Here is a 19,909-nt window from a genome sequence, read left to right as displayed (position 1 = left end):
GTCTGACGTTTGGTGCTCATAATGCCGCAAGCGAACGCAGGTCATGTGATCAACCGAACAGCTAATCAAAGCTGGACAGGGTGGGTTTTAATTCTCATCTCCATTAATATATGTAGTAGTAAAAGGCTAAAAATCAATAGTTTGATAGCTGATAGTTTCTCGTCATTGTGGAGAGCGCAGTTCATGGTTGCATACGTTCATGGTTGTTAACGCGGAATTTTGCGGAATTTTTATCAGCGAAAAATTTTTAAAAACTCGACGCTAAGCACTCAGTTCAGAGCAGTTCCCACAAGACTTTTATGTGACCCGAGAAGTGTTATTTTGTAAGTTTTGTCAACATTTCCGTTCATTAAGAGCGCAAAGGTACATGCAGTCTCTCATCCATGTCTCTCTCACTGCACCTCTCTCACGTGCACGCGCTCTACTATCTGACCGAAGTCCGAACACAAATCCTCATGTATTTGTTCAGTTTTATGCGTTTCAAGCGAGCTGAGGCAAACTAACTATCCCTCGCATTTATTATAGGACCCTAGGGTGTGTGAGGTACAGAAGTGGGGCAATGCATGTTATTCACAATTCTTTGTGAAAGTTGTTTTTTGATCAGTATTGCTGTTTACATTTTCCTTGTCTTCTTATGAAAGACATTTGCTCTACAAGAGATTAAGTTAAGTGCACTAAAACTTAGACCTAAGCATTAAATAGGTTGTAAATAGGTGGTTACTTTCAAGGAAAAAGTACAGTGTTCCCCTTGTTATGCTGCTTGGTTCCTGCTACTGTGTGCAATAGTGTACTTATTTTACTTATGCTTAGTATTTTCAGCAGCACTGAATTTTCTTACTTGTTCTACCTCACCTGTTTTTACTATTTGTTAAATATAGTTCAATAAATGTTCCTTTTTTAAATTAAGAGTTGTAACATTTGGTTTTATCATTGTGTCATTTTTATGATGTAAACTGAATGAGCAAAAGCAGTATCGGCTCCAAATATCGGCTAAAGAAAATCGGCAGCCTGTATCGGTCATCGGCTAAGGCTGATGGAAAAAAATCGGTATCGGCATCGGCAAAAAAAATCCATATCGGTCGATCCCTAGTCTTAGCAGTGGTGGTGTAGGGTAGGATGAAGCCCAGAGGGTCGTACTGACTTGCCAGCACCTTGTAAATATTACGCATCCTGGGGACACCGTACTCCACATAACAATGCTTATAACCAAGAACATCAGTGTGAAAGAGCCAACTTAGGCCTAGAGAAGATTCTGGGGTATCTTTCTTGTTCTGAGCCAGCCATAGCTCAACACCAGCAGAGCAACTTTGTTCTGGTAGATGACTTATTACACCTGGTTCATTGCTGGCCCACTGACATAGATTGAAGCCTGCAGACGCAAGAAGGACTCGCAGTTTGTCGACTAGATCCCTCGCCTCAGCAATTGTGGGAACACTCTGGAGGCAGTTATCTACATAAAAGCATTTCTGAACTGATATCCTCACATCTTCATCTGGCTGGCTGTTATCAGAGACATGGTGTTGTAAGGCAAATGTGGCACAGCAAGGGCCACATGTTGTACCAAATGGTAGCCCCTGCCACTCAAATACTGCTGGAGGTCCTTCTTGACTGATGTCGTGCCAAAGAAATCTGAGCAGAGCACGATCCTCTGGGAGGAGGCGAACTTGATGGAACATGCCTCTAATGTCTCCACTAACTGCAACTGCATGCTCTCAGGGTCCTGGTAGTTGAGGTGTGGGATTGCGTGCCCTGATGGTACATGCAGTGGCGAATCTGCTCTCTGCTCAGGTGGCAGCTTGCTCAGCAGACGAGCAACATGTGAGCCACACTGTAGTTTCATTTCACCCTTGTGGCCTATTGTCTTCAGCATCCCCACCAGTGACTGTATCTGGAGTGCAAGCTTCTCAAATGCAGCAAAGTCTCCCTGCCTTATGTCTGGTGAGTCATCTCTATCGTACTGCATACTAACTGCGTGACATCAGATATAATATACAAACAAGCACACACTTTTCTACCCTGTTACAAGCACTGAATAAACGGGAGTAAACATGAAACATAAAGCACAATATGGTCAATTTACTAAATAATAACAACACTAACATAACTTTGGGGCCTTTTCTACACTATTCGTTTTATTTTGTTATTCCTTTTTTATTAAAATATTCACTAACTTGCTTACCATGTAAACTATCTGATACTCCAATTCTTTGTTTAAAAACCTTTATAAATTATCTTGATCTATAACGAGATGAGCGCTGCAGTTCTAAGGGTCCTGTCAACCGGATTTACAACACCTGAATTCCCCAGTTTCTCCCAAAATACATGAAAGTAAGTGGATGTTGAACTGGGAAAATAATAGAGTATTGTTAGACTTTATAGTTCCGCTATGTGTGTCTGATATATATATAAAACACGTCTGCAAATTGCATTTGAATAGATTGGAGGGGAAGCAGAAAAAACATAGACATCATTGTGTAGTTTACAAACTACAAATGCATTGTTTTACTAGTACTTATGTGTATTTAAATGTCTGAAACATAAAATAAACATTATGTGGTTGGTTGAAAACACTGCATATTACGCGCAACAGCAGTTGGAATATTTCTGATTCCGATACTGACCTTTGCCTGACTTATCTGTCTTATAAATTGTTGCATTTGGATCTGCCTCTGCCTTCTCACTCATAACATCATGGTTATAGCGTGGTTATATGCTTATGGGTAATAATTTTGCACAGTAACATGCCAATAAATGTGGCACACCCAGATTTTCAGATGCACACCCAGAGTCTCTTTTCTGGTTACGCTTCACCTGGTAATTCATGCCGGACTTTTCTACTGTTACATGCTGATTTTGCAATGGAGATAGTTTATCATTATTTTTTTCTTCAATACAGTAAGTGCCCCAGTATAAACGTCTGAATTGATCTGATTGGAGTTAATCATGTGGAATCCTGCAAGGTAGGGATATTTCTCTATGCTTTTTGCCTCGATTTCATAGACAAGGCTTAAGGCTAGTCATACACTAAAACACATGTTTGAGCTGTCTTAACTATAAATAACTTGCATTGACAGATTTTAAAATATTTGTATCAAGATACACACCAGTAACATCCTTTTTAAGGCATGTTTCTAATAGATGCTTTAGCTAATTCTTGTCTGTGAAACCAGGCCTATGTGTAACTTCATTAGATATAGGCCTACTTCATTATACCTATTATAATCATTTTGAGATTAGTGACATACCTGAATACATACTTTTATCTTTTGCACTTTTCTTCTCATCTTTTCCTAACCTGGGCACCTGCTCTTTTTCTCATTCATAGTTCAATAAGTTTATTTTTTTTATGTTTTTATTGCAAGTATAAAACAAAAATACTGATACGGTATGTAGTTCAATAAGTGTTGTATAGACCTTTTGACGTCAGTGTTACATCACTGCAAGCTGTGAGCGCAATATGGTGGCAGAATGTATGTACTTTAGCGATTCATACTGTAAAAATAATTGATTTACCAATAAAGAACAATACATATACATTACATACATGCACATATATCAGTAGCCAAGCCATTTAAACTTTTAATTTATCTAAAAAATAAACATAATGTGGTGAAAACGCTATAAGAAACATTACACAAAAAACATAGGGAAAAACAGACTTAGACAGACCACCGGATCCATAAAAATCACAGTTTAACCGAGGAGCAACCTTCCAATCTCTCTGATGAAGCCAATACGGAAGTGACTCAAACTGCAATTCAATAACTGCCCGCTTGAGGCTGGCTCCAAAAGGGAGTTAATTACCATAGACCTCCATGTTAAAATGCCCTACTTAACAGTAGAAAATAATATGTCTACAGCCTGGTACAAAAAGTGTTTTCGGTCTATATAGCTAATTATGCCCTTCATGATAACTCTGAGGGGGTGAATTTTTTGTAACTCATAAGGTTAAATTATATTAAGCCTTAAACTTCTGCATAATTAAGAACGTGACCACTTGAGTGACGGGTGAACTGCCACTGCTGTCACTAGAATCGAGCTAGTTTCAGCATCCAGCCATCTCAGCTTCACCCATGTCCCGACTCTTTGTGGTGTCACCACAGGACTCCGTGACTTGACGTGAACTAACCCCGCATTAGCTCTGCTCTGTGTTCGTCCAGAGTGAAGGACCACGTAAAGCTTGACGTGTCACCATAATCAAGTCCATTAAAACTTGCCGTTTAAAAAAACCTCACACCAGAGGGACAGTTGTGACATTTTAAACCAGCCCCTAAAAAAGTTAAAAACACAAAGTCTTGGTTAATTCCATGTACAAACACTTGACTGACTTTCCCATTGTAAAGATACTGATATGTCTCTTTTATATTTGCGAATTGAAGATCCGTCACCCCCGATCAACAACACGAAATGATTGAATATATCTTCATATATCAAGCCACTTCTTAATTCCATCCTCACACTGGTTCATACATGGCAGGTGTAGTAAATATTAACTGTTTAAATCATGTTTTATGCGTGCTCCCACTACACTGTTTTCTACCGGCTGGCTATTGAAACGGAAGTCTCGGATCGGAAAGGAAATACATCACATCACTTACTTCTGCGTTTGAGAAAAAGGTGGATAGATCAGTGGATAGCCTCGGCTTTTAAAGATCCATTTGTTCTATCCTTAAAAGCGAAGAGAAATAAGGATGCATTTTAAGGCTTCATTCTAAGCATCCTTTGAATTTGGACGGCCTTACTAGCCTCAAGTCTCGCTGCTATGACGCAATCGGTTATCATTAGAAGGTCGCAGCCCTTGAATTGAGACACAGATATAGTACATACTGTTTTAACGGTCGATAAGTATTTAATTCAGTACTGAAAAGGCATTTCTCAATATGTGTACTTGTCTATAAAAAGTAATCAGTGGCCCAAGTAGGCCTACTGGTCAGGGTGATCATACGTCCTCTTTATTCCACACATGTCCTCTTTTTAGATTTTAAAAGTGCTCCTGGCTGGGATTTCTTATTCACACAAAATGTCCTAGATTCTGATTTTTCTACAGTCGCCATTCATTGTGTGTTTCTGCATTTGACCTTTCTCTTTAGGTCTCGCCTTTTTGCACTCCACGTTCGGACCTATGCAAACATTGGTCGAACTGCATCTCAATCATTACCCTCAGCACCACGGCATATTAAAATGGCGGCAGGTTTCAGCTCCACCCTGCGTTATTTAGCACCTTTATCAAGTTCATTTCAGTTCAACAGCCGCAGTGCAGATAAAAGCAAACATCAGAGTGCAAGGTGTGTAGTGCATTAACTGATGGATGACATCTGTGAAGAACTTTAATATGAAAACATAATGTGATGCAGGCACAATACAGACGTTTTCCCATCCACTTATTTATCTTATTTATCTCGAGTTCTTTAACATCCATAAAGCATTCTTCAAATGTTTGGTCATATTATGTTAATTTGAAAATTATTTTTTATTGAAAACATACTGTGGATGTGGCATTAGATGAAAACTATACACAGAATATATTTTCTTTTTTATTTTATAATTGTGAATCACAGCCTACACATAGTTGAGTCCATTGTTCAGTATTTCCAGTAGTATGATTACATTCAGGTTTGTACCTGAAAACAGAAATGCAAACTGAAAATTAACCTATTATTTTGTGAGACCAGGTAAACAGAAGATGCTGTTAAACCCATTGTGGTGTGTCCGTCTCCCTCCATTGTCCTCTATTTTAAAAACTAAAATATGGTCACCCCTAATTCTAATTCCAAAGCTCGAACTGATTTTGCCAAGTGGTTGATGTCCTCAGGGCAACATATTGTGTTGACCCAGGGACAACATTTTTATAAATAAAACCTAAACCCACCCCAAACCCCAACCCTAAATATAACCAAACCCTAAAATCAGAGGGACATGATAAATGAAAAACAATGGTCTAGAAACAGCTAATCCTGATTGTAAGCTTAAACTTAAAACAAACTGTAAACTTATTTCTGAAATCTGATTGGTTGATTAAAATGTCGTCCCAGGATCAACATGATGTTGCCCTGAGGACATCAACCACTTGGCAAAATCAGGAGAGCCAATTCCAAAATGTATCGTGGAATAAACAACATGAACTTTTTCATGCATCTCTGTAGGTCTTTGAGCACTGAGATGGGGAAAAGTCCAATACTGTCTGTACAGCCCAGTCGAGGTCTGGTGGATGAGATGTTTCAGATTGTCATAATGAATTTATTGCCAAATCAGGAGGTGACGCTGCACTCTTTACATCAGTCAGAAGATAAGGATTTCTGGGAGGCATTTGGACACTACATCAGTGATGAACATGGAACAGTGACAGGTATGTTTTACTGTCTTATGAATGAAGGGGATGATAAACCAGCTGTATATGAAGGTTTGATTGTGTGTATTGGGTGCACTGTTATGTGTTCATTCTGCAAAAAAAAAAACATTATTTTTCACATATTTGACCTTTTATCTTGTTTCCATTCCCCGAAAAACGGGCAGTTCAGTTCCTGCTTCTATGAACCCTCCTCGTCAGAAATATGCTCAAATGCTTAGATTGGTTAACTGCCCCAGTGTGTTGCGAATAGTCCATCATGTCCAGAAACATCACGCCCCTTAGCACAGGTACTTGGATGAGCTCCGGTGTATTGTAAACAATGGCATCACCATTGTTTTTTGCCTTATCAATTTGAGCCTGAATCATCCCCAGGAAATATTAACGAAAGAGGATAGAGCAGAACCCGTACAAGCACAGATCTTACAGGACATTTCAGAATGATATGTTTTTTGTTTGTTGTTGTCTAATACTTTGTAGATACTGTGTTATTCGTAGGTATTATTTGACTATTCGACAGACTGCGGATCTACAGTGAACGCTATTGAATGTATAGCACAGTGGCGGCCAGTGACTTCTTTTTTCAAGGGCGCTCGATGCGAAGCTCGTCACAACATGTATGTAGCTCGTCACGTGTGTGGTTCGTAATTTTAAAATGTGTTCTGTGTGTCAAGTGACACTATGTGCATCACGTGTCAACTATTAGCCCATTACGAAAACAAACGATTGTTTGTGGCTTCAACCATGGTTTGTATAAATTTTGGGTTTATGATGTCAATAATCCGGGAAGAAGCTCACTATAGTCCAACCAGCCATTTGTTTTTAGAAAAGCGATTTCTAGTAAAGAAAATTTCTCCGGTTGTATTGAACTTTGGGCGTTTTAACTTTGCAGATGTTGTTTATACTCAAACAGCAAAATTAAACTAACTTAAGTAAAAAGGTGAAATCATAATCGAGGACCCCTTTAATTTGAGATGTTTTTTAAATGTAGGAAGCTTTAAGTATAGAATTGTGTCACAGAGTGACTTTGTAGGGCGGAACTAAAGTGATGGAGATTGGTTCCGCCCGGACCGAAATCTCCAAACACCAGTCACTTCCTTCTCCTCCATGGCAACACAAGTAGAGGAAGAGACAGGGGTGTCAAGATGGCGATGGCTGTATCTCGACCCTCCATCGTAATCAGCGGCCAGTGAATCCCAGGACAAACCCCAGTCAGCAGTGGTTGTGACCCTATTTCACTAAAGTGTGTGGAGTGCAGTGGGTGAGTCCGTGTCCTTGCCGTGAGTGTGTACACTTGAAAGATTTGCAGTGTTATGCTGTGTCTGTGTCGTTAGTGACCACCTTTAGGCTGAAGTGAGTCTTGGGGAAGTAAGTGGACGTTGTGATTGGTGAAGTAACATCTCTATCTATATGCCATTCATGACCCCCTGTATTGATATTCTGTAATGACGGCCTGTATCGACATTCTGTATTGACATCTTGGAACTTCCTGGCCCTACGGAGGCGGTGGTGAACTAACAAGGCAAGTAAGACTTGTGTGAGTGAAGTGGAAAATATATACAAGGAGAAAGTTTGACTGCTGAAGGAGGAAATTAGCTGTGTGAATAATATCGTCTGTTGTGGAGCCCCTTCAAAGGTTCGCCCCTGTCTAGATCTCTGGTCCCGTCAGTCGGAAGAGAGGAGAGGGAAGTGTTCAACTCACCGCAGCAGCCCCCAGCTTTAACAGCTTCCTATTGGAGCCTCAGAGCAGGCCAATGCCAGGACGCTCTCCATCGCTTAAAGTCTGAAAATTCTGTTGATTTACTGTTCCGCAGTCTTACCCATTATAAGTCCGCCGCCCAGGGTGAAATTATGCTAAGTGAGTCCTCACCTGTTATTGAAGAGTAAAGCCCCAGTCACCTGTGAAGTACTTACCTTCTGCCCATAGCTAAGAGCTACCAGATTGTGTTGTACGCCGTTAAAGAGAAAGTGAAGCCCCCGTCACCTTTGGAGTACTTACCTTCTGCCCATAGCTAAGAGCTACCAGATTGTGTTGTACACCATTAAAGTGAAAGTAAAGTCCCAGTCACCTGTGAAGTACTTACCTTCTGCCCATAGCTAAGAGCTACCAGATTGTGTTGTACGCTGCCAAAGTAAAAGTAAAGCCCCAGTCACCTGTAAAGTACTTACCTGTGTTTCCACCGCAGATCGAGTGATCTCTCTCCCGCAGTACTTACCTGTGCCTCCACCTAGGGAACCTGTGGAGCACTCACCTCCGTGACCTCTTGCATTTTCACCTGACGGGCGGAGTCAAGCCCGGCAGCAGGAGCACTGTTCCGCTGGCCGTAGGACGAGAAGGAACACCCCTGCTGGACCAACGTAGAGTTGAACACGTACGGATTCAGGTATCGATACCCTATCCCTCAAATACTCACCCTCTGTTCTCCTTACGCCCAGGAAAAGGAGAGAGTTCCGGATCGGCATCCAGTAACCAGAACACAAAGAAGCCAGTGAGTGAACTGTTTAACATCGCAAAGTCAGGAAAAGAAACAAGGAAGGACCCACCTGAGACTTGCCTGCGACTGAGTCATGGAGACTCGAGACTGTGCCTTTCCAGCTGGACTTGGATTTTAGCTTCCCTTTTCCCCTCCCCTATATTTTTAAGTAAATTAATAAAGTTTGTTTTAATTAAACTTACGCTCTCTGTGTGTCTGGTCATTGGGGTGATTTTGGGACCTCCTCGAGGTGAAAACTAGGAAGGGGCGTGACACACGACACCTGTGGTCCGCTCCGACCTGTGACAATTGCTAATGCCAATTTTGCTACTTATTTCTGTTTCTGTATTGTGTCCATGATGAATTGTTTGGGGGGGTAAAGTTTTGTTTTAGTTGATCATTGGAAATACAGCACAAATACAGAACTGGTTGATGTCATGGAAAAGAACGCTTAACTTTTGTTTTTTTACACAATAAGAGTATATTTTAGCAGAATTTTCCAAAAGAACACTTAACTGTACAGTCACTTAATTTGCATTAAGTCCTGTAAGCTCCACAAAAGTCTATTTTACAAGCAGACAATTATACAAGCAGACATCTAATGAAACACTGTTACAGTTACTCTGATTGTCATTATGTGCGTAATATCCTGTTCAATGAAATTTAACAGTGTCCAAAGATGAAAGTTTGGGAGGCACTTATGAAGGGACAGAGCCGATGGGGTTGCTATGGAGCATGAGGCCTGTACCAGGAAGTCGAAGTGGACTCAGGTAACCCAGACTAGCACAATCTGATGGCATGAAGATTGCAGTTTTAAACTGATAAAATCTGTCTTTTATTTTATTCTTTCAGAAACAACCCATAAATATGATACCTGTAGAATCTTTTAAAATAATCTGTGATTTATTCTGCAAATTTCATGGGTTATCTATCCTCTAAAAAACATTTCCTCACATAAGCTTACCTTCCAATCTCTTTGTTCAAGGTTGCGCAAGAAGGATGTGCTCTCACCAATGGTGGTTCACATTTCCTTATACAGTGGTCATCTATCTGAAGGTTTCAGACAGCAAACAGCTTTGGCGACCAGTGTCACAGAACGCTGGTACATAGCACCAGGTGTGCGGAAGGTGGATGTTAGAGAGAAGGGAGCTCGAGGAACAATATTTTTTCCTCCAGGTAAACAAGCCTATAAATAATATGTTTTATTTTCACCTGAAAGCTTAACTTATAACTGATTATTATAAGCTAATATTGTGAATCAGGGTAAGATAAAGAGACACATATTTTAAGACATATCAAATAAATTATATTAAACACCTTGCGGAGACCAATCTACTTTGAGAAACTAACAAAACGCTAATGAACTTGGCATGGAGGTATTTGCATCTGCCGGCGCCGCCCCACGCTAATGCAGCATTCGTGGAGGGCTTGTGTTCCGCTTCCCCCCTTTTTGTTGTGGAGCCTCATTAAAGGTGCGGTTGCGAAACTTCGAAAAGTTGTTCTCCGTATAACGGTGCTAAATCGGTCTATTGGTTTGTCCAGTGGCTCTCAGCTCTACAACCCTCTCCTCCTCTATCAGTCCTCATGAGGATTCTGTGTCTGTCGCAGCACCGGAGGGGGGGGCGTCTATTTCGGACGCCGACTTGGATCTGCTCCCTCCTGGGGGTAGGGTTGCGTAGCCCGTGTTCGCCCCCGAGATGGTGGGCATGCTTGCTCGGGCGGTGGTGGCGGTCGGCTTGGTGTGGACTCAACCTCCCCCAACAAACAAACCCAACATTCAAAGTTGGTGGAATTAAAAAGAACTTTGCAGGTTTTTGTAGGCGTTTGTCAGATAAGTGTGAATAAGCATTTAGCTAACTGGCTAACTGAGCCAAACAGCATTGCTTTTTGATTACATCCTTGCTACAACTAAAAAAAAGCCCAACTAGATGACAAGATTTGTCTCCTGTATGTTTCAATTTCCCAGACCGGCCTTTTCGGTGATGCTGCCGAGAGCATTCAACAGTTCTCGGCTGCCCAAAAGCAGACTGAGGCCATCTTGCTCCGTTGGAACCCAGCTGCCCCTTTCCGCTACGTCGGTGCCTCAGCCTGCTCCTCGCCGAGGGCGCCCTGCTGCGGCTACCATCATTCCTTCGTTCAGGCAGCTTATAGGAAACCACTGTAAGCAGCCCACCCCGCCTGTTCAGCCCGCTTCCCAAGGTGGAAAACATAGACCAAGCTGCCCTGAGTCGAGTGACCCGGAGTTGTAGGGGATCGCTCTTCAAGAGCTGGTGAAGGCACCACTCGCCCCAGAGGAGGGCCAGGTGGGCCACCATTGGTTTTCCTGTTCCGCTGGCTTTCAGCCAGTACCCACGAACAGAGGGAATTCCTCCTTCATCCCCAGGTCTTTAGGAGAGTTCTGGAGATTCAAACGGGCTCATAACTCTTCCTCTTCCTCCAGCTCTTCACAGGAGTGCTGTAGACACAACCAAGCTCATAACCCATCCTCCATCTCCAGCTCTCCAGAGGAGTTGTGGAGCTACGTACAGGCTCATTATTCATCATCCTCCCCCTCCTCCATTGCCAGCAAGTGCCTCGAGCGGTTTGGGATTACTACAAAGTCTCAACTGCTCAGCCTCCCCTCAGCGGACTCAGATGAGTGTTACTTTACATAACACTGCTGTCGATGTGGCCGAAATGCCCACACCGGCAATCACCTCCGCTCAGCTCACCACGGGTACACCGGTCGTGCGTCTCGCCTATGCGATATAGGTTTTCCGGCACCCCCCCAAATTCTCCGGTGTTCGTTTCACTGCGGTGAGAGCTATGGATGCGCACATACTTTGTGCGGAGATCGCTGTCCTACTGGCTAAGGACGCGATCAAGCCGGTCCCTTCAGCCGAGATGAGGTCAGGGTTTTACAGCCTTTATTGTACCCAAGAAAAGCGGCGGCTTGTGACCGATCTTGGACCTGCGTACGTTGAACCGTGCACTTCACAGAATGCTGTTCAAAATGCTGACGCCCAAACGCATATTTCTATGCATTAGTCCAAACAATTGGTTCGCATACATCAACCTAAAGGTATCACATACCGATTCTCTCCCGCAACATGTAATTTCTCCGCTTTGCGTTCGAGGGGCAAGCATACATGTCGCTAACAGACATTTGTAGGGCACGTCTCAAAACAGTTTTTTTACTCCTCCACCGCCGAACATCGGCTATCAGCCTCTCACTAGATGTATTCTCTGTAAACCTGTGTTAAGCTAGGCGCCCACACTGTGTCCCCTAAGAGGGGTTCCTATACGTTTATAGTTTGTGGGGTTAAAATCCTCCACGTTTTCCCTTAGCAGAGCCCACTAAATGTAAGTGTGTTTATGTGTGTGTGCACATGCATGTTTGTTTGTGTCTTTATGTGTGTGTCTGCGTCTTTATGAGTGTGTAAGTTTTACTGTGACTTTGTGTGCGTGAGTCTGTGTGTGTGTGTGTGTGTGTGTGTGTGTGTGTGTGTGTGTGTGTGTGTGTGTGTGTGTGTGTGTGTGTGTGTGTGTGTGTGTGTGTGTGCGCGTGTGTGTGTGTGAGCATAAGAGCCCACCAATTTATATCTTTGTTTTGCCTCTGTGGCTGTTTTTTGCCAAATTCTATAAAAATGCTCTCTGTGGCAGTCATACCTTCGTGTGTTTTTGTGTGGGCGTGTGTTTGTGTGTGTGATTGATCAAATCACACTACTGTCGATCTAGGCGGGCATGGTTTCAGCAACCAGTCCATCCACGTCCCCCCCACCCCTTTTGTAGATTTTTAGGCGTAGTCCACACGGACACGGGTATTTTATAACCGTGAGTTTTTTCACGCGGTTCAGCCGTTCGTCCACACGAAACCGCAGTATCAGGGCACTGAAACCCAGCATATTTGAAAACCCCGGCCAGGGTGAGCTTTTTAAGAAACCCCGGTTACAGTGGTGTCGTGTAGAGAGTAAAACCGGGGGTTTTGCCTTGCAACGTCAGAGTGTGCGCCGTTGTCCACTGTGTTTGACGTCAAGATTGTGCGCCGCTGACTGCTTTGTTGATGATTCTGTGCAATGGCAGACGTATCTTGCTAATAATAACTGTGCCAACAGGGCTTCTAACATGTATACAGATAGATGCTCAGTTATCTCACTATATTGCGGAACACGATTTGGATTATATCCCCTCCTGCTGGTGTGGCATGCTCTTGACAGCGCTTGATAGCGTGCTTTTGCCTTATCGTGTGGATGAATATTTAATTTAAACCGAGCACGTGTGGACGGGATTTTTTTTAGGGAAAACTCCGGTTATAAATATACCCGTGTCCGTGTGGACTTGGCCTTAGTTATCCGCGAGTGATGCACTGCCAAGATGGCGACGGCAGGCTCTGCCTACTCTGGGCTTCAAAAATGCTATTCACAAACCTACGGGTGATGTCATGGACACTACGTACATATAACAGTCTATGGTTTTCACTGGCAGGGCACACATTTGTGTGGTATGTTGTCATTTAGCTAGCTAACTTGTGTTTGTGTTTGGTCTCAGGCCCAGGACCTTACCCAGGAGTGATGGACCTGTGGGGAGGAGGTGGTGGTTTAGTCGAGTATCGCTCAGCCCTGCTTGCATCTCATGGTTTTGCCTCAATGGCACTAGAGTACATGAATCCTAAGGATCAGAAAACAGCAGATATTGATGCCTCTTACTTTGAAGTAATTCAGATCTCCAGCAATCTTCTTCTAGCATGCACCAAGATGTGACATATTTAAATATAGATGATGACAATGCCAGATTTACAGTGTTGTGAAGGATTTACAGATTTCAAGTTACACTTTTTAAAATGTAATTAATTACTTAATGAAAACAGTTACAGTACATTACTGAAGTAATGTTACAGATTACATTTGATTTCTTTCTCATCACTTGAATTAAAGGTATAGCGGAAGATTTTCTTAAATTTTAGAAAATAACTGCCCCTCCACTTAAAAAACAATGCACATGCGCAACACTCTACCTGCTCCAGAGAGGGAATGCCTATTAAACGTGTGCACGAGAGAGAGAGAGAGAGAGAGAGAGAGAGAGTGTGTATGCCTAGTTCTTTTCTTCGCTCTGTTTACAAGTTGCTGCCGGCATGTTTACCGTGTCTGCATGGTTCGTGACTTGTGCCAGGGCTAGCATCGCTAATCCTAGCTTACATCAACTTCCACTAGCAGTGATTTTAAATGGATTTTCCCAATCGCATGACAAACTTTACCTGTCGAGTAGAAACTTCGCGTGGGAAGCCCAACCTGTGCTTTTAGCGCACGCCAACGTGTGAAATATTCTCCCAAAAACACTCTGGTCTTGTTTCTTTCTTCCTAGGCCTTTCTCTTCTTGTCATACAGTTCGTAGACACGTTTTCTCTTGCGAACCTCAGACATTTAAAGGAACAGTATGTAAGAAATTTATATCAATTAATCATAAAATGGCCCTGATAAGTCACTAGACATTAAGAAATAATTTTCATTTCAAATACTTATATCACTGACAACAGTGGTCTGGCCAGGATATTGTCATTTAAAAAGTGGAGTTGCAGCCCTCAACTGATGTCTATGTTGTCATTTTGTGTATTGGCTACCAGTTATGTGATTGCAGTACCAGTTTTAGCCACAAGTTTTGTGATTGCAATACCAGTTTTGACCACAATCCTACATACTGTTCCTTTAAAAAAAAACACGGTGAGAATGCGAGCTTCAATGAATGGCTGAAACCGTAGCTCATCACACATATTCAATTCAATTCAATTCAATTTTATTTATATAGCGCTTTTCACAATTTGGTTATTGTATCAAAGCAGCTTTACATAATAGATGCAGTGAAAAGCACAGAAAATCGACAGATAGCACAACATAATAAACGATAGCACAAGCAGTTAAATTTGCTGCGGCTATAAATCAACATTATAAGCAAACGTATTACTAATGTAACGTATAGAAGTTAAGCCCAAAAAGGCTGCCTCCCTGGGTTGAAAAACCCCCTAGGAGAAAAAAACCCCGGAATTTTAGCCGGGGAAGTAAAAAAAGTCATAGGAGGAAAAAACCCTTGGGAGATATATATATATACACATTAAAACGGAAGGAGAATAAGCGGAGATTAAGCGGGTTCTGCCGGTGGTCTTTGGTCAGGCATCAGCTGGACATCACGTTGAAGAACAGCTAGTAGATCAGTGGTGTGTCGACTTTCACATGAACCGGAACTGGGTCTGTTTGTCTCGTCCTCGGGATCAAGGACGAGACAGGGAGAGAGAAACAAAATCTTATTAGCGTAGGGGCCGTTCACATAGAAAACAAGTGTCACACAGTAATGTGGTTTTAGTCAGCTCGGTTCCGGACAGGCCAACTATTTCTGGTTAAGTGTATTACATATAGTTGATGATTTTAGAAACGGAAACAGAACTCGTTTGACTAAGGCCAGAGGCCCCACTGCCGTCGTTAATGCTAACGTACAGTGGCAAACGGTTCTGTATGACATACTATTTTTAAGGTCATGGGAAAAGGCCAAAATCGCAAACCGACCATATTTGGCAGTTAAGACTCAATCGACAACCAATTCAAAGTTTCAGCATATTACTAAAGAGTATTAATGACATTTACCATGCTTTGGAGTGTTGACGAAAAAAATGTTTTAATTTATTCATTAATTTATTTATTTATTAGGTTGTACAAGCTAGCTATTAGGAGATAAGTACCATTGTTAAAACAACTTTGTGAATGCATTGTTAAAGAGAAAAGTTTTAAGTCTAGATTTAAAGTCATCTACTGTCTCTGATTTTCGGACATCGGTTGGTAAATCATTCCATAGCTTAGGGGCTAAGTAGGAAAAGGATCTGCCACCTTTAGACACATTTGATATTTTAGGGATAATTAAGAGGCCAGAATTTTGTGACCGCAATGCACGCGATGGATTGTATTCTGATAATAATTCTCTAAGATATGAGGGTGCTAGGCCATTTAAGGCTTTGTAGGTGATTAGTAATATTTTAAATTGTATACGATATTTAACTGGTAGCCAGTGTAAAGATGCCAGAATTGGGCTTATGCGGTCATACTTCTTAGATCGAGTAAGAACTCTTGCAGAAGCGTTTTGAACTAGCTGAAGCTTGTTGACCTGATTTGCATGGCATCCTCTGAGTAACGAGTTACAATAGTCTATTCTAGAGGTCATAAAAGCGTGGATAAGGTTCTCTGCATCTGATGCAGATAACATATGGCGTATTTTTGAGATATTTCTAAGGTGGAAGAATGCTGTGCGGCAGACATTGGAGATATGGCTGTCGAAGGATAAACTGCTGTCGAACATCACACCTAAATTCTTAACCGTGGAGGTTGGCACCACAGTGCAGCCATCTATGGGCAACTTGTAATCTGTCATATTATATTTGTAGCGATTCGGTTCGATAACAAGTATCTCTGTCTTATTGTAGTTTAGCATAAGAAAATTATGTGACATCCAGTCACTTATATCGCTGATGCAGTCTGATAGCTTAGAAAAATTTTGTGTTTCGCTAGGATGTGAGGAGATGTAAAGCTGTGTGTCATCTGCATAGCAGTGAAACTGTATGTTATGATTCCTGATAATATCTCCCAGAGGTAACATATATAACGAGAACAGGATAGGACCTAAAACTGATCCCTGCGGTACGCCGTATTTAACCAGGGAGTGATATGACTCTTCCTCATTTACATAAACAAAGTGATAGCGATTGGTTAGATACGATCTGAACCAAGCTAGCGCCTGGCCACTGATGCCAACATAGTTTTCTAGCCTATTAAGTAAGATTGTGTGATCTATTGTGTCAAAGGCTGCACTAAGGTCTAATAATATAAGGAGTGATATTTCGCCACGGTCGGATGTTAGGAGAAGGTCATTTGTAACTCTAAGCAGCGCTGTCTCTGTGCTATGGTGGGGCCTGAATCCTGATTGGAACTTTTCATACGTACTATTATTTGCTAAGAATGTGCGTAGCTGGCTTGCCACTACCTTTTCTAATATTTTGGAAAGAAAAGGGAGATTTGAGATTGTTCTAAAGTTATTTAGATCTCCCTGATCAAGCTGTGGTTTTTTAATCAGCGGTTTAATAACTGCTAGTTTGAAAGCTGTTGGAACGTAGCCTAATTCTAGTGATGAGTTAAAGACATTTAGTACTGGGTTAGACACTATAGGGAATACCTCTTTGAATAATTTTGTGGGAACAGGGTCCAATATACAGGACGATGATTTGGATGACGCTACTAATTTAGATAGCTCTTCTATTGTAGCAGGTTTAAATGACTCAAGATGTTCGTATGGTAGGCAAGCGTTAAATATATTACTGGGTAGAGTGGTGGCTGCTTGGGTACCTACAATGTTTTCCCTAATAATCATAATTTTCTTAGTAAAGAAGTTCATGAAGTCGTTACTATTGTGTGGGAGTTTATTAGTGGGTTCCGTTTGTTCTTTATTTCTAGTCAGTTTCGCAACTGTGCTAAAGAGGAAGCGAGGGTTATTATGATTTTCTTTAATAAGATTGCTGAGATACGTAGATCTGGCGATTTTTATAGCCTGTCTGTAGTGTTTTACACTCTCTTTCCACGCTGCACGCCATACCTCTAACTTTGTGCTTCTATAATTTCTTTCCATTTTTCTAGCAGCCTTTTTTAGGGCAGCGGTATGATGGTCGTACCATGGAGCTGGCGTTTTTTGTTTTGTTCTCTTTTTTCGAATTGGAGCTACGGCATCCAATGTGTTAGAACAAATACTGTTCAGGTTTTCTATTACAATATCTAGATCTTCAGGGTTATCTGCTACATGTTTCATTTGGGACAGGTCTGGAAGTGTGCTAATAAAGTTATCTTTAGTGGTGGAAATTATTGTTCTGGCTAGTCGGTAGCGTATTGTGGATCGAGTGATCCTATCTAGAAGTACCGTGTATGAGACAAGGCAATGGTCTGAAACTGCATCGCTCTGAGAGGATATCTCGATTTCATTAATATTGAGCCCGAGTGACAGAATTAAGTCTAATGTATGCTTACGAGTATGCGTGGGCCCTGTCACGTTTTGTCTAATATCGAGAGAATTTAGAATATCCATAAACGCTAATCCTAATGTATCTGTTGGGTTATCAACGTGTATATTAAAGTCACCAACGATAAGAGCTTTATCTACAGTGACTGCGAGGTCAGACAGGAAATTTGCTATTTCTTTAAGAAAATCTACATGGTGGCCCGGAGGTCTATAGATTGTAGCAAGGACAAAAGAGAGCTGTTTATGGTTACGATCAGTTATTTCCATATTTAATAGCATTATTTCAAATGAATTAAATTTTAGTTAGGATTTATGGTTTACTTTAAAAAAAAATTTGTATATTGTAGCTACACCACCCCCTCTCCCCTTTAAACGCGGTTCATGTTTATAATAGTAGTCTTGTGGGGTGGATTCGTTTAAACTAATGTAATCGTCTGCTTTAAGCCAGATTTCTGTTAAAGAGAGTGCATCTAAGTTTTGGTCAGTAATTATTTCATTGACAATGGGTTCTTTATTGTTGAGCGATCTAATGTTAAGAAGGCAGAATTTTAACATTCGAGGTTCATCTGTAAACGTATTGTTTTCTAATTTTATGTTAGTAAGATTTGTACGAGACGAGGTAAACGGTGCTCTGTATTCGTTTGTTCGAGGAACGCACACAGTTGAAATGTGTTGATACTCTGGTAAGATAGACTCTAAGTTCTGGGATATATGTGATCTTGACATGTCAGAGCAACTAACAGATGGACGGGTAGGCCGATCTATCTGTTTCCTGACCTGGGCCCTGGTTAGTCAGACTGTATTAGAATTTAGAGTATTGGTCAGATTTCTAGAGAGTATAGCATTTCCTTCCGATGATGGATGAAGGCCATCTCTCTTTAGCAGGTCAGGTCTCCCCCTGAAGTGTTTCCAATTGTCTATAAACCCTATGTTATGCTGAGGGCACCATTTTGACATCCAGTGGTGAAGAGACACTAATCTGCTATAAGTTTCATCACCCCGGTAAGCGGGGAGGGGACCAGAGCATATTACATTATCTGACATTGTTTTTGCAATTTCACACACCTCTTTAATAGTATCTTTGGTGATCTCTGACTGGCGGAGTCTGGTGTCATTTGCGCCGGCATGAATAACAATTTTAGAAAACTTATGCTTAGCATTAGCCAGCACTTTAAGTTTGGATCTAATGTCTGACGATCGGGCTCCCGGTATACAGTCAACTATGGTGGCTGGTGCCTCAATGTTCACGTTCTTAAGTATCGAGTCTCCAATAACAAGGGCACCTTTAACAGATGTCTCAGCCGGTGTATTGCTTAGAATGTCGAATCTGTTAGAAATTACTAGGGGGGACTTCGATGGGCATCGAATATGATTACGCCGCCTGACAGTCACCCAGTTAGTCGGCCGTGTTAACTCAGTTGCCGGAACCGAGCTATGTGTACTACGCGTTACCGTAGGCGCACCCGAAACAGTGTTTGAAACATTAACGTTAGCATTAGCGGTCTTACTGTCCTCAACGAGCGTTCGAATGTGCGCTTCTAGTTCTGCAACCTTCTCCGTCAGTCTTACTACTTCAATACACTTAACACATGTAAACCGCTCTGTGCTAACAGAAGACGCTAAACTGTACATGTGGCAAGCAGTGCAGGTTACAATGACAAGCGGAGTCTTACCGTTTTCATGCTGGGCGATGGCGTCTCTGTTCGCCTGAACGCGGTCCGTGAAGCTGCATCGAGACCGGTGCTCGCTCGCTGCCTGCCTCGGTCGTGTCCGGGTGTCAGGAGCCAGGGTGATGTGAGGCATGCTGTACCGCCTGGTGCGAATGCCGGGACACAACTCCTCCACAGCGCCCCGCTCTGGTGAGGAAAGGTCTGAAAAGCATACATCGGATGAGTCCGCCATTTGACCGAAGAGGAAGGCAGATTTACAGTAAACAAACAGCGAGGAAACGGTAAACAAACTTCAGCCGGCACGCTTGTTGATGCTAGCGGGCTATATGCTAACACTAAGTGTTTACCAGTGATAAATCGATTTAGTTATAAATACTGTTGAATAATCGTCAGGCTAA

General features: G+C 42.0%; 2 protein-coding genes across 6 annotated transcripts in view; one reads left to right on the top strand and one right to left on the bottom strand.

Moving 5' to 3' along the window:
* Positions 1-2,683: 2,683 nt before the first annotated feature.
* The window catches only part of LOC129431759 (peroxisomal succinyl-coenzyme A thioesterase-like), a 23,562-nt gene continuing 6,336 nt past the window's right edge, over positions 2,684-19,909 (top strand). The window contains exons 1-7 of one of the 4 annotated variants that reach the window (XM_073866872.1): positions 2,686-2,814; positions 2,897-2,960; positions 5,091-5,285; positions 6,144-6,346; positions 9,491-9,590; positions 9,806-9,996; positions 13,348-13,511. In XM_073866872.1, the coding sequence (XP_073722973.1) occupies positions 2,944-2,960; positions 5,091-5,285; positions 6,144-6,346; positions 9,491-9,590; positions 9,806-9,996; positions 13,348-13,511 (870 nt within the window). In that variant the 5' untranslated portion in view covers positions 2,686-2,814; positions 2,897-2,943. The other 3 variants (XM_073866879.1, XM_073866869.1, XM_073866874.1) reach the window with 3 other exon arrangements.
* LOC141363708 (uncharacterized) overlaps positions 14,573-19,909 on the bottom strand; it is a 22,636-nt gene continuing 17,299 nt past the window's right edge. For both annotated transcript variants that reach the window (XM_073866890.1, XM_073866892.1), the window contains exon 3: positions 14,573-19,712. In XM_073866890.1, coding sequence (XP_073722991.1) covers positions 18,634-19,644 — 1,011 coding nt within the window. In that variant the 5' untranslated portion in view covers positions 19,645-19,712 and the 3' untranslated portion in view covers positions 14,573-18,633. The remainder of the gene's footprint in view (positions 19,713-19,909) is intronic.

This window comes from Misgurnus anguillicaudatus, chromosome 1, assembly GCF_027580225.2.
Source record: "Misgurnus anguillicaudatus chromosome 1, ASM2758022v2, whole genome shotgun sequence".
NCBI classification, from domain to species: Eukaryota; Metazoa; Chordata; class Actinopteri; order Cypriniformes; family Cobitidae; genus Misgurnus; species Misgurnus anguillicaudatus.
The sequence above is the reverse complement of the archived record's forward strand: the minus strand, read 5'-3'. Positions and strand labels throughout refer to the sequence as shown.